Source organism: Onychomys torridus, chromosome X, assembly GCF_903995425.1.
Source record: "Onychomys torridus chromosome X, mOncTor1.1, whole genome shotgun sequence".
NCBI lineage: Eukaryota > Metazoa > Chordata > Mammalia > Rodentia > Cricetidae > Onychomys > Onychomys torridus.
The window spans coordinates 6192613-6207996 of record NC_050466.1 but is presented as its reverse complement, the minus strand read 5'-3'; the positions used below and the strand labels follow the sequence as shown (position 1 = coordinate 6207996).

Here is a 15384-nt window from a genome sequence, read left to right as displayed (position 1 = left end):
TTTTTGTCCAAAATTTGTGGTATTTCTTTAGATTGTCCTTATATTCTTTTCAGTGATATACATAATATGTTACATGTTTTACTTAGGTTGGCAAGATGGCTCAGCAGGTGAAGGCATTTGCTGGAAAGAACTGACTCTGGCAAGATGTTTTTTGCCCACTATAGAAGTGCCATGGCGCGCACACACACACACACACACACACACACACACACACACACACACACACAAATGAATACATGTAAAAAAATACTTAAAAAATGTTTTTACTAATTTTGCCCATTTATATCTATAGACGTTCCTGAACATGTTTGTTGACAGCAATCAGGATGCTCGGAGAAGATCTGTAAATGAGGATGATAACCCCCCTTCTCCTATAGGAGGTGATATGATGGACTCTTTAATATCACAGCTCCAGCCACCTCAGCAACAGGTAATGTCTCCTTCAAATTCCACTGTCCCATCTGTTAGCATTGCTTTGTTGAAAAGCCCAGGAAGTCCTTATGAAAAAAAAAAAATAAGTGATGGAGATGAGACCTCCATTTATAGGAAATCAGCAGTAATGAAAAAGGCACTGCCCTCGGGTGCTCAGATCACATGTGTCCTTAAAGCAATGAGAGTCTAAATGCTGGATCCGAGGTAACCTGCTGTGGAGCAGCCTCACTGTTTCCTGAATGATGGCTGTTTTAAGTCTGCTGATGTTGACTAAGACCTCTGCAGAACCAGAGTAGCTTTTCAAGGGTTCTTTCAGAGACCGCTTCGTCAAGCCATACAATCATATCCCCAAAGATTTCAGCTCTCTGTTCTGACTCTTTCCCATGCCTGGAAGTTGAGCAGCCCTCAAGCCAGCCTTTGTTCTCACTCTGACTATCTTGAAATAGAAGGTCGTCAGTGATCTTGCACTCTTAAACCAGCCCCATGTGATTCACTAGCCTGGAAGAGGCTAGTACCCATGTGTCAGCACAGACAAAAAAGCGGCTGGAGGCTTTTTAGCAACTCTGATTTTAGTTGTATGTGAATACACAAACTATTGGCAAGGGTCTGAGGCACATCCTTCAGAGGTAATTTTTATACAGTACCTTGAGGCTTCTCACCCAGAATATTCTCAAAAACAGCACTGTACAATAAATGCCCTTGGGTTACCCTGCTTCTGGCCTGTCTACTTATGCTTAGTAAGTGCAACTTGCTGGTGCTGGTGTCTTTCAAAGAGTACTAGACTCTTATACCAGGAGTTTGTCCTGCCAGCTTTTGAGTTTTCTTTCCTCCTCTGGATTTGGTTCTCTTCCTGACCGTCTTAAAAATCCAGGGCAGCCCAATGAAACTTCATATGAATACCTCTGTAGCCAGAGTGGGCTGTGACAGATGTTGGCTGAGATGAATATGCTGTGTCACCACGATGGAGGAGGACCTTGCCCAACAGATGCCTCAGGAGTACTTAGTAGTAGTAGTGTTTATTGTGGGTCCGTTTTGTTACATTGTAGATCTTTCTTTGACTTGATACTGGGCAGAGTAAGCCACATATTCTTGGAAAGCAGTGACTAAGATGGGCTGGATGTTGGCCACAGCTATAGCAGAAATGTCATGCTGACAATTGATGGAGATGTCATCTATTATTATTACTTCATCCTAAATAAATCATTCAGTGGCTGGCTCTCCAAGGATTGTTTTGGTCACTGAGAAATCATGTGACATAGTAGTTTATTAAACATTCTGTTTTGCTGAGAGTTCTATGTTCCTGTAACAGTTCATACTGACTATGAGATTTCCAGCTGGGAGAATAATCAGAGGCTAGGGCAAAAAGATTAGATGTGGGTAGATTAAGGAAAAGTTAGCGTGTTTTAAGAACATTAGAACAATTAATCACTTTGCAAAAAACTCTAGGAATATTTTGCTTTTTTTGTTGGTGGTGTTGCTTATTTCTAAATCAAATGCCTGACAGTGCCACTCAGAATTCTTGGGGGAAGAAGGTTTGAGGCAGGCTATCACTAATTAGTGATGGCAGTCAGGAGAGGTGCAGATCTATGAGGAGGCACCAAAGACTTGGAAAGACCGGTATGCTGGTTGTTGCTCTGCAATGTATTTATTTACTTTAGTTTTTGAGACAGGGTCTTCCTAAATAGCTCTTATAGAAAGCCACCTGCCTCGGCCTCTGCCACCACTTCTGGCTAGTTAACCTTTTTAAACATTCATCAAATTGTGCATTTAAGATTTTTTAATTTTTGCCCTTTCCTTTCACTTTTTTGGGGACAGTGCTCAGAGACACTCAGAATGGTCCAACATTTAACATACTGTTGTCCGCTTTCCTACCTCTAACAAAACTAAGCTACCTTGAACCTCTGGCAATAGGATTGATTACTTTTATACCAAAAGGCTCTGAAAGCACCCAAATCTGCATGTGGTGTATGCCCATATAGACTTAGAGGTTCATTCATGCTGTGAGATGAAAGTTCTTATGGGAGAGATGATCTCAATCAAAGCAGAGTAAAACATAAAACAGAGTAGGAAGGTCTCAACTTTACCAAATATAAGATACAGCACTCGGTGCGTGTGTGTGAGTTTGTGTGTGTGTGTGTGTATGTGTGTGTGTGTGTATATATATATATATATATATATATATATATATATATATATATATATATATATATATATATATATATACACCTGTGTACATGCGTGCGTGCGTGTGCACACGTATTGGTGTCTGGGTGTTGCTGGAGATTGGAGCAGGAAGAAGTGTGCTGCTGCCACGGAAGCTCTATCGCCAGCTACATGCAGCACTTCTTATCTGCTGCTACAGAAGGTAGAGGGCAAATTAACTGGAATTCAAACATTCACCATGATTTCACAGATGGTAACGTAAAGGACTCAGATAAAGCTGTGGCACATAAAATGAGCCAAGTATGCTGTGGGGGACAGAAGCAGGCGGAAAATGGGGGTTTTACTGTCCTTCAAACACTTTCACGTCAGCGTTCTTCCAGACCTCATATTTAGGATGATGGAGATGAACAGTTCCATATCTAAGTGATTCCTATTTGCCAATCACTGAAGTGGCAAATGCTAATGTCGGGTTAATGCCAGAAAGCCACACTTAGACTCTCTGTGGTTGACCAGCATGCTGATGTTAACTCTTCTTTTTTTCAGCCATTTCCAAAGCAGCCAGGAACTTCAGGCGCTTACCCTCTTACTTCACCCCCTGCATCCTATCACAACACAGTTAATCAGTCCCCATCTATGATCCACACACAGTCTCCAGGTAAGATGACTTCGTCTCTTGTCCTGTTCACCCAAAAAGAAGCACTGCACGGGTGCCTAAGGCTTCAAACGGCCTTTTCTCTGCTCTCTGGTTAGATAATTACCTGCCTTCATTCATTAGAGGAGTGTTGGGAATATCATACTTGCAGTGGGTTAGGAACACTTTATAAGACATGTCTCAGGGACCCAGAGCCAGACTTGTGGCACCACTCCCAGGGTTGCTACTAATCTCCTGATCTACATTAGAGGTGTTGGCAGTCTTGGGCCTGGGGCCAAATCTTACCACTACCTATCTTTTTAAGTAAATGAGCACATTGGAACAAAGCCATTACCAGCTTATGTGTTATCCATGGCTGCACCTTTCACTCTCTTTTTATTCTGTTTTATTTTTTGAGACAGGGTCTAATGTTGCCCAGGGTTGGTCTTCAACTCTGTATGTAGCCAAAGACAGTTTTGAGATGATGATCCTTCTGCCGTTTTCTCCCTAGTGCTAGGTTACAGGGGTACACCACTTGACTCCTTTGTGACTTCTGTCCTACTCCTGCTCTATAATTCATGCTTTGGGAGATGGGACAGTGTTCTGTTCTCCAGTTCCTGGAGCCAGGTACTTCCCACCTTCTTTGTCCTGACAAAATGCCTTTGCTGGGCTGTCCTGTGCACTATAAATGTAGAAGCTCTTGAACCTGAGTTTCAGCAGGGAGTTGGGTACCAGCTCTTGGCTCTCACTTACCATCTAGCAAATGACACAGGTATCAGATTTCTTGAAGGGAAAAAAACCCTCTTCCCTTCTATGTCCCATAGTTCAATTAATACAACGAAAAATTAAAACTTGTATCATAAAAGATATACTATATAATATTGCATATAAAATATAAGAAATGAAATAATTTGCCAGGCTTGTTGGTGTAAGCCCGTAATCTCAGCTACTTGGGAGGCTGAGACAATAGGATCAAAAATGTCAAGACCTCATATGCAGAAAAATACAGAAAGGGTTAAAACATAGTTCAGTGATTGAGTGCTTGCATAGCATCCATAATGCCCTGGGTTCAATTCTTCGTACAAAAAAAGAGAAAGAAATAGTTGTAAAAATATATATTAAAAAAGGCTTTGATTTCATAGATAAGTCAACTAAAGGATGTTCTTATCATTCGAGGATGCTCAGCTTACTAGCTAGATTGTGTATGTGTGTCTATGATATAAAGATGGAACCCAAGGCCTCACACATGCTAGACAAATGCTTTACCAATAAGCAGTGTACCCAAACCCTGAATTTTTTAGTAATAAATTCAACAAACACATTTACTTTATAATTTTTACCTTGTAAAGTAGAATTGGTAGCATGTGAGTTTTTTTCCTTTAAATTACTCTACCCAAATCCCTTAATTCAGATATATATGTATAAGTGTGCATACATACAAGAAATGTACATGATTCTGCAGAACCTGTTAATCTGATGAGAGATGAAAGAATCTGGCTGGTTTAATCTGCTCATTCCATTTGTAACTGGGAATAGCATAAACGACTTTCATTAGAGGTGTTGTGAGGATTTAGTGAAATAAATCCCTATGAAGTGTTTAATCTGGAACCTGGCCTGTACATCTAACTCTGAGCAAGCTGTTGTAATCTGCCGTGGTCCCAGATTACACTACTTGATACTCCAGCTGCCATTGCTCAGCCAGTCTCGTCTGGACAGCTTCTTCCTCTGCTGCATGCCTCTCACAGCCAGTCAGATTAGTCTTCAGTTTATTACAGGAGCAGGTGGTTTTGTTTTCAAGGAGGTCCTTGGGGAAGAAAGCAGGCAGCCATATCTGTGATTTTTTTTTTCAGAAAAATCTTTCAATTTCCTCTTTTATGGAGGCTGTGTTTGTATGGTTCCTCTGTTTAGACTCCCTAACAGTCTCCACCTCATGTGTTGAACCTTACAAAGGGGCCATTCGGGGTTTTGAAAGACTGTTTGGTGGAGGACTGGCCACTTCTGCTCTGGAGCTGCTTGCTTCTTTGCCTGCCTCCTTCACCTTGACATGGGTCAAGACAAGACCTGAAGAATGGGTTGGAGCAGGCCAGGTTCAAGGACACAGACCACACCACGTATGTAGAACCAGAGGACACTGTCCTGAATGGCCAGAACATGAAGAAGCAGGGCCTTTTCCAAAAGTTTGCTCTTTACTGGATCACCCATCCATATTTGAACTTTATTAGAGCCACAAAGGGGCTCAGTTTTCTTAACAGAGATGAGCTGATTTCAAAGCTACAGAGAGGCAAGTTCTCTTAACTCTATGGTTGTGAAGCCTGAAGTTTCTAAGTGTGCAGTAGGCAGTTGGCTCTATGGAGGCCTGCAGCTTATCAGAGTTTCTTGGACCATACATAGCTTAAAGATTTGGAAATTGTCATGCCCAGGGTCATTAAAGCCTGAGTGGGTGGGAGAGCTTAGCCCCTGTGAATAGCAAGGGTGAAGACACAGCTGGGGAGGGGGCAGGCAAGTAGAGACTCAGAACCCCAAGGAGTGTGTCTCCAGGAAGAGTGAAGATGGTTGCATGATTGTAGTAGTAGACCGGTCGGTATGCAGTGCTCGCTATGAATATGCCCAGCCCTGTTCTAAGCGCGTCACTCATTTAATCCTCACAGCAAACTTATGGCATAGGTCCCATTATTATCCCCATTTTATGGAGAAAAACTGAGGCATGGAGAAGTTAAGTCACTTGTCAGATCATACAGCTTAATAGGTAAATATAACACATAAAGGTTGATCAAGTTGACTGACATTTATTGAGTATGAGACATTGCTTAAGTATTATAGAACATAAAAAATGAAATTAACCTGTATTACAGTAAAGAGTTTGAAACCTGCTAATATTGAAAGATAATATAGCAAGTATTTATATGTTGAGTTTATTCATAGTTTCACTAGCTATAGTTCTTTTTTTCAGAACTCTTAAAGTTAAAATTAGTCCCATGGCTTTAAATGCCCGTCTCCCAACTTCTGTATGTATTTTAGACCTCACTTCCATCTAATATTTAGTGGCTTGCCAAAACTCGCTATGGCTGAAGCTAATTTCCTGGTTTTCTGAATCCTGACCCTTGCATAGACACTCTAGTTCAGAAAGGGACAGTCCTTTCTGTTGTCTTACCTAGGCTGTAGTTATCAGAGAGATGCAAAATACCTTTTGCTTTTATGCCCCCGTTGAGTTATTTACCAAATACTGTTAACTATCCTTTGTTTTCAACCCCAAATTCAAGCACTTTGCAATTCCTCAACAAACCTTCAGTCACCCTTGCAGCTAGTTCCAGTCACCAGAGTGATCCTTCTGGGACATAATTTAGTTAATGGCTTCTACTCCAGATGCTATTGGTTGTCTACCATGTGAAGCAAACTGTACATCCTTAGAGCGGCCTACAAGTTCACGTGTGATCTGGAACTCATCTCTAAACTCTGTCATCTCCTCTTATACCATTCCAGTTTATCTTTTCCAGCACCCTTGGCCCTGCCCCATCACACACTGTCCCTTCTTTGAGGCCTTTACATTGGCTCTTCTGTTTTGCCTGGCTTATCTTATTCCCTGTGCTGTGTGCTGCACTTTCTTCCTGTCTGGTTCATGTGTCCCTTTAGAGTCTTGACCTCTGCCACCACAAAGAATTGCCCTTCTCCTTTGCACTGGTTTTCTCCACAGCACTTGTCATTACATTATAGATTTATCATGCTAATTTTACTAGAATACATGCTCCATGAGGACAAAAATTATCTATGTTAACTATGTCCTCCATGCCTAGAACAGTGCTTGCCAACAGTTGATAAACTCACCCACTTGTTGACTAAATATATGACTAAAAGGTGTATTGGACACACTTTCTTTTCAGTTAGTGAATATGAGAGTTACAGCATGGACCCGTGGACTTGAGCTTTCTTGCAATAGTGAAGTCTTTGTGCCATTTATGGGACCTTTTCTGCTTGTCTCTATAAGTCTCTAGGGAGATTTTTTTTTTGGACCCGTGGTCCTTGGACAGGACATGATATGTGTCCTGCAAGATCATCTGTAATTATTTTCCTTTATTAGGAAATCTGCATGCTGCCAGCTCCCCCAGTGGGGCTTTGAGAGCCCCATCACCAGCGTCATTTGTTCCAACTCCTCCCCCATCCTCGCATGGAATCTCAATAGGACCAGGGGCCAGTTTTGCTAGTCCACATGGTGAGTCCATACACAGAAATCGCTGTAGCATTTAGAGCTTGATGTGAAAAGTAATTTTTTAAATCAAATTTCTTATTGAAAAATTAGTGTTTATTTATTGAGAAATAGCAAAAATACTACATGGACCCAAACAAAAGACATTTTTCATAGTTTTTCCCCACAGAGGCACTGACTGTTTGGTCTGTGACTGTCTTCCCCTCTTCCTTTGCCCTGCTTTGTCCTTCCTGCCAGCTGCTGCCTGCTGACTGGCCTGCCCATAGCTTTCGGTGCTTGCTTTCCAGCTCTTGGCTTGTCCTCCCCTCACATACCTCCCCATTCTGGGCACCTTTCCATATGAATTGTTTTGGAACTTGAATTTTCAATCTGACAAAAATGATTTTGAGTGGATACAAATAAAGATCAGGTGGAGGTCGTCATTGAAATGTCCCCTTTGTGTTTGTTGTCATTGTGTTTTTTCTATAAGGTCTCATTGTAAAGTCCAGGCTGGCCTCTAAGTCACAGCAACACCCCCACCCCTGGTCCCAAGTGTTGGGATTAAAAGCATAGGACAGGACACCTGGCATTTGTTCCTTTTCATTTCACCAGCTTACCTACCTCATCTCTCTTCTTAGGCATTTTGTGTCACTGATTTCTGATATATTCTTAAAGATTTATTTATTTATTTGAGGGTTTCTTTTTTTTTCGAGACAGGGTTTCTTTGTGTAGCTTTGTACCTTTCCTGGATCTCGCTCAGTAGCCCAGGCTGGCCTCGAACTCACAGAGATCCGCCTTGCTCTGCCTCCCGAGTGCTGGGATTAAAGGTGTGCGCCACCACCGCCCAGCAGATTTATTTGTTTTTATTTTATGTGTTCAAGTGTTTTGTGCTTTCCTGGTACCCAGATCAGAAAAGGGCATCAGATCCCCTTGAGTTGGAATTACAAGTGGTTGTGAGTCACTGTGTGTGTGTGTGTGTGCTGGGAACCAAACCCTGAATTCTTTGTAAGAACAAGTGATCTTAACCTCTGAGCCATCTCTCCAGCCCCTAATTTCTGATATATTCTTGCAGACCTTTTTATACACACACACACACACCACCACCACCACCACCAACAACAACAACAACAACAACAACCCTCTCTCTCCCCCATCCCACATGGCAGCATATTATACACGCTGTTCACTTAAACATGTGAACACCATGCTGCATCAGAACCTAAAGGACTTCCTCAGTCTTTCTGCTGGTTTTTACTAATACTGTTGTGTTTGAACATTTGTCAGTAAAAGCTCTCTGTCATACTACATGGCTTCATAGTATTCCTTGTCTGGGTGTACCATAGCTTAACTATTCTCCTGTATTACATCTAGTTTGAATGTTTGCTTTTATTTTTCACAATTTAAAATGGTGCTGTATGTACTCACATCCATGATGATCCCCTTATGTAAGTTCCTAAAAATGTCATTTAGGTTGTACCACATTTGAGAAGCTCTAAAGCTTTCGCAACATAGGGCAAATTTGCTCAACAGAAAAGCTATACCAATTTCCTGTAGCATCCAACATGGGGGGAGTGTCTGTTGTCCTGCAACATTACCAACATGAGATATTAAGATTTTCTATTAAAAAATAGTTGGCCATTTTGCTAGGTGAAAGATGGTCTTTTACTATTAGATATGCATTTCTTGACTGAAAGTTAAATTTTACTTATTTAATTCAAACTTCCTTTAAGAATGCCCATTCATCTTTAGTGTCTCTTATCTTACTCCCACCAATGTATTCTATTCCTTGCCAACTTTCTTATGCTGTCTTATAGATGGTAGAAATACTTTTATCAGTGTGCATTTGGTGACAGGCAGATAGAAACACTATGTCAAAGGTATCTTCGTGGTGTAGTTTAAAATATCAAACCGGATTCTCAGTTCTATTTCTTAATGAGTAAAGTGAATCAAGAAATTGTAGTTCCCCCTCTCATCCTTTTCTCAGTAGAATGGAAACAGAATTTGCCTTAAGTCTTTAATCCCAGCACTTGGGAGGCAGAGGGCAATGGATTTCTGTGAGTTCAAGACCATCCTATCTAGCCGAGACTATGCAAAGAGAACTTGTCTCAAAAAACAAGCACACAAAAAGTACACAAACTCCTCAAGCTAGAGACTTAGCTAGAAAGTGTTAAGAAACATCGAGCTTTAGTGAACGACAACTAAAACGGTTCACTATTTAAGGCTATGACTTTTGTCACATACTTTGAGAATCATGTTTGTTTGTTTGTTTTCTCCAGGAACCCTTGACCCTAGTTCTCCATACACTATGGTGTCACCAAGTGGACGAGCAGGAAACTGGCCTGGGTCTCCTCAAGTGTCTGGACCCTCACCAGCAACCCGTTTGCCTGGAATGTCACCAGCCAACCCATCTCTACATTCTCCTGTCCCAGATGCTTCTCATTCCCCTCGAGCTGGCACCAGTGAGTGTTGTCAGCATTATGTTCTTATACAGCGGTACCAATAGATGACTTCTATCATTTTGCCCTGACTTGAAAGTCACAGTGTATTTCTCAAATGAGGATTGCCAAACCTTAAACTTTTTTCCTTTGCAATCAGTTTGAAATACTAATTAGCAAAGTTAGGAATGTAATAAGAAAAAGGGTTGTCTCCTTCAGAAGTCTTAGGAAGTAAGTCCCAGCACCTCTGTTGTGACTGTTAATTTTCATCTTCAGTATTGAACCATAAAAGATATCTTCACCACCAAAGCTATAGAAATTAAGAGAATTGTACAGATGTATATGTTTAGTTTTGTTGCATAACTTTAGTGCTTAAAAACAGTGCTATGCTAGATCACAATTCTGTACTTTGACAGACTCTACTGAGCTTCCTTATGCCGTAGATGGCCTAACATAGCCTCAGCTGACATGATGTGTGTGCTTTGTGTGGTCTCACACTTGATCATAGCTTGTTGACACAGTGGGTACTGGTTACAGGAAAATACATGGAAGTCCTGTAACTAGCTGAGCATCCCTTCCAGGGCAATCTTTTGGTCATGAAGCCATGCAGAATCCAGGTTGAGAAGCAGATCCCACTTCCTTGAAGGGGTTCCTGCAGGGTCACATCATAGGGGGCCTGGACAGAATCAGGAGAATCGTGACAGCTGATTTTGCTATCTGAGAACTGATATAAGATTCTTTGATGACAAGGAATAATTACAAGAGTCCCAATTGCATCATCTATGATGAAGACAAAACAGGTAATAATGGGATGGTAGGCATTTGCAAATGAAGTTCCCTCTTTTCCTTCCCAAAGGTTCCCAGACAATGCCAACCAACATGCCTCCACCTCGCAAACTACCTCAGCGCTCCTGGGCAGCATCCATACCTACCATCCTCACTCATAGTGCCTTGAACATCTTATTGCTCCCCTCTCCAACACCAGGCCTTGTGCCTGGCCTGGCAGGCAGTTACCTTTGTTCCCCGCTTGAGAGATTCCTTGGGTCTGTCATCATGAGACGACACCTTCAAAGAATTATTCAACAGGAAACGGTATGAGTGCTATTTCTTTCAAAGTGGCCATTGTCAAAGGTACGATAAGGTCACCTTCTTAACCATCTTGTTAGAATTAAGCTTCACTCCCTTGCCTAGCTTAGGTTAGAGGGTTTTACATTTTACCATGCTGTGTTTTTTAGATAATGTGGCTAACCTGGACAGAACTAGTGCACACAGGATCTGACCTTGCACATACAAATGACTATTTGCTCTCTGGTGTACCTTTGTAGGCAGACGGACTTTGAAGCTGAGTCTTAATCAAAATCAACATGTTGATTGTAGGTGTTAGGGCTGAGTTTTTAAAAAATGCATGAGTAATTAGGTTGGTTTAAAACCTTATAGAAACAGACATCTAGCCAGTCTTGTGGTAAGGACCTTAAGAGATGGGTCAGCACTGAGAGTACCAGTTGCACAGTCCAGCTGCTAGGTTTGCTGCGATGTCCTCTACTGTAGATTGTGTCTACCTCGGATACTGACTGGTAGCACTTGTGGCCATTCAGAGTGCTCCATGTGAAGACCTCAGGATAATATCTTGGTATTGGATGTGTTTTTAATTTATAGTTACCATCATTACCAGTATCTATATATGTTAATGAAGTAGCCAAACTGATTCCTATTTATAATGTCTACTACACAGTTGCCTGAAATCCATTTCACAATCTTTATAGTCATATCTTGAAAAAGAATGTAAAACGTACTTTAAGAAATTATCGCCTTGTGTGGATTCACTTTATTTTAATTTTAGTTGTATTTTATTAATTTATGAGTGTTTTTGCCTTCATGTCTGTGTACATAGAGTGTACACAGTGCACATGGAGGCCCAAAGAAAGCATCAGATCTCCAGAGAACTGTACTGGCATTTGTGAGGCACCCTGTGGGTGCTGAGACTAGACCGTAATCCTCTACAAGAGTGGTTCCTCCTCTGATGGTTTTCATATGTGGGCACAGTATACTTTGATCGAACTCCCTCTCTCTTTGCCTTCACTTGTCACTGTGTCCCTTCCCAATATTAAGATCCAGTGATAAAATTAGCATTCAGCTTAGAGATGAGGAGAGCTGTGTCCCTCTAGTGTTGGGCTCTGTGACTCTCATCTGCCTCATCTAGACCAACTTAGTTGTTTTCCATTGTGATAGTTCTGTCCGAAATATTTATGTTTCTCTTTCCCTGCTGATTTGCTTCATTCTCGTTTTGCAGTTGCAGCTGATCAATTCCAACGAACCTGGTGTAATCATGTTCAAGACAGATGCCCTGAAATGCAGAGTAGCCCTTAGTCCCAAAACCAACCAGACCCTTCAGCTAAAAGTGACACCTGAAAATGCAGGACAGTGGAAACCTGATGAGCTTCAAGTTTTGGAGAAATTCTTTGAGACAAGAGTATGTGTTTCCTAATAATGAGTGCTTGAAATTTAGTCAGTGAACCAGAGAGGTTGAAGTAGAACAAAGAGTAAGGTGTTTTCTTTACCCTCCCTTTAGGTTGCAGGACCACCATTTAAAGCCAACACGCTTATAGCCTTCACCAAGCTGTTGGGAGCACCAACACACATCCTCCGTGACTGTGTGCATATTATGAAGTTGGAGCTGGTGAGTTATTGAGAAACAAAAGCTTTGCAGGCTTTGCAGAACAGTCTTTATTTTGCACATTGTTCAATTTTTTTTCTCTTAAGATTTATTATTTTTTAATAGGCTGACTTCAAACTCATAGATATCCACTTGCTTCTGGCCCCTAAAAAAAAATTGTCTATGACAGGATGACACAGTTCTGCTGTGTCTTTTGAGTTCAGGACAAGGTGATAGAGTGAGGAATTACCCAGTAACCACTCTCCAGCCATTCTCTGTCCAGGCAGAGTTCCCAGTAACTAACTCCTCTTTGCAGAGATGGTGTGGTAAGAAGTGCCGAATTCTTGTTCCTCCATTGTTATGTACTTGTGTCTGGTTTTATTGTGAAATAGTTTATATTGATTTGTTTATTTCTAATCTGCCTTCCCCCTTTGTTGGTCATAGACTTTGTGTCCCATGAATAGCTGTGAATTCTCAAGTACTAAGTTCCACAGAGCAGATGATACTGGGCAGCAGCCATCTTTAGAGCTCTAGGTATCTGTTCTTGCTTTGGTTGAGCCTTTGCAGGATTGCTGCTGTTTTCTGTACAGCTTTGTCTGCATTTGTATTAGGTTTCTAGAGCCACTAAAAGAAAGGCCACTAGAAGAGTGGTTTAGGGTTGGGGATTTAGTTCAGTGGTAGAGCACTTGCCTAGCAAGCTCAAGGCCCTGGGTTTGATCCTCAGGTCAAAAAAAAAAAAAAAAAAAAGTGGTTTGAAACAATAGCAATTCATTTAGTCCTAGATCTGGAGTGTAAAAGTCCTAAACCAACGTGTCAGCAAGTCCATACAATACAAACAGCCTTTGGCTTTTATATACCCATCACTCTGATCTATGCATCCCCATGTATGCTTCTGCTTATATCTTTCTTTTCTTCTTCTTTTGAAGGATAACAACCATCAGGGCTTAGTCTGATGACCTCTTCTTAACTTGATTATACCTGTAAAGACCTTATTTTGAAGTGAGGTCCTGGGAATGGGGGCTTCATCTTGTTCAGGCATTCAATTCAACCATAGCAACCCTCAGTATTTGCAATAGAGACCACTTTCAGAACATCCAGAGCTGTTGTCTGAAATGGAAGCATACCAGCCTTAGGGCACTGAGGAAATCTTCGAGATCTTTCCTCTTTCAGAACCTAAAGTGGCATTCTGTTTCCCTTTTCAACAGAGCTTTTCAGCTTTTCGAGACAGGCTTTCTCTGTTTAACAGCTCTGGTGGTCCTGGAACTCACTCTGTAGACCAGGCTGTCCTCTAACTCACAGATCCACCTGCCTCTGCCTCCTGAGTGCTAGGATTAAAGGCGTGTGCCATCACCTCCCAGCACTTAATTTTTTTTTTAATGAAAGACTTAAGATGGCTAAACAATCACTTTTCCTCCTCCCTTACCCATTCCTATCCTGGAATTGAACCCAGAGCCTCATGTGCTCTGTCATTGAGCTATGTCCCCAACCCACAGTCTCCTCCAGGTTCTAACACTTTGGTATTATAAAAGGCCACAGTAAGAAATTTTTAAATAATGGTGTTGTTCTATATATATGAAAGGATAGATAGATGTCACTTGGATACGTCTCAGGAAATTGTCCTCTAGAGTTTGCTCCAGTTTCTATTCCTACAAGCATCCCAAACTCAGTTATCAGTCTATTTTTCTTCTCATTTTATATTTGCACTTTTGGTATTTTAGCTATTTCTTTCTTTTTTATTATTTTATTTTTCTATTTTAAAAATTTACTTGTTTTTATGGAGTGTTTGCCTGCATGTGTATCTGTGTACCACATAAGTGCCCTAGGAGGCTGGAAAGGAATGTCAGATTTCCTGAGACTAGAGTTACAGATGATTGTGAGTCAAAGCCAGGTCCTCTGGAAGACGAGCCAATTTTCTTAATCACTGACTCATCTCCCTAGCACCTTATTTTTATTTCGTTTTTTAGATCTCAATTGTGTGTGTGTGTCTGCTGCATCTACATTTGTACATGTTAGAGCAGTGCCCATGGAAGCCAAAAGAAGTCATTAGATCCCCTGGAGCTGTTGTGAGTTGTGACATGGGTGCTGGGAACTGAACCCAGGTCCTCTGCAAGAGCAACAAGCTCTCTTAACCTCTGAGCCATCTCTCCAGCCATGATTTATTTTCAATTGATTTTGTATGTGCATATATGCATATTTATATGTATGCCATATGTGTGGGGGTGCAGGCAGAGGCCCAAAGAGAGGGCATTGGATCATTTTAAGCTGGAGTTAAAGTTAGTTGTGAGCCACCCCACATAAGTGCTGGGAACTGAACTTGGTTCCTCTGGAAGAGCGGTATGTACTCTTACCTGCCCAGCCATCTCTCTAGCCCCATACTTTAGGTATTTCTTAAAATTATTTAGTTTGAACCCTGGTGACAGCTGATTAACTGTATTTTCTCAATCTCCCAGTCTTTTGATCTTGATATTTATTTCTGGGGTTGATTTGATTAACCTAATACCTCCCTCCTCATTTTTGTTCATGTTTACTATCAGGATTGGGGAGGAAGTGTTTCTGTTTTTTTTTATTATTATTATTATTATTATTATTATTATTATTATCATCTTAATATTTTGCTTTTGATGTGATAGGCTATAACAGCCCTTATATGTCAGAAAGATGTCTTTGAGATTTTGTCTACAAAAGCACCAGTGAATTACCCTTCTAAACCATTAATACTGTTTGCCTAGTTTGTTTAGGGAAGCAGTTAGAAACAAGACTTGGAAACCTAAATAGAACTCAGTCAATCAGAGCCTTAAGTGTCACATGTTAGACCTCAATTGTGGGAGGGAACAGCGTAAGTCATAGTGTCACTCAGCATTTGTGAGCATGCTTAGAGCCTCACTCAACA

At 41.1% G+C, this 15384-nt stretch overlaps 1 protein-coding gene across 3 annotated transcripts in view; it reads left to right on the top strand.

The window, feature by feature from the left end:
- Med14 (mediator complex subunit 14) overlaps positions 1-15384 on the top strand; it is a 92090-nt gene that overhangs the window by 70586 nt on the left and 6120 nt on the right. For 2 of the 3 annotated variants that reach the window (XM_036175506.1, XM_036175507.1), the window contains exons 22-28: positions 293-430; positions 3139-3250; positions 7302-7433; positions 9683-9865; positions 10698-10933; positions 12132-12311; positions 12411-12518. In XM_036175506.1, coding sequence (XP_036031399.1) covers positions 293-430; positions 3139-3250; positions 7302-7433; positions 9683-9865; positions 10698-10933; positions 12132-12311; positions 12411-12518 — 1089 coding nt within the window. The remainder of the gene's footprint in view (positions 1-292; positions 431-3138; positions 3251-7301; positions 7434-9682; positions 9866-10697; positions 10934-12131; positions 12312-12410; positions 12519-15384) is intronic. The other variant, XM_036175508.1, reaches the window with a different exon arrangement.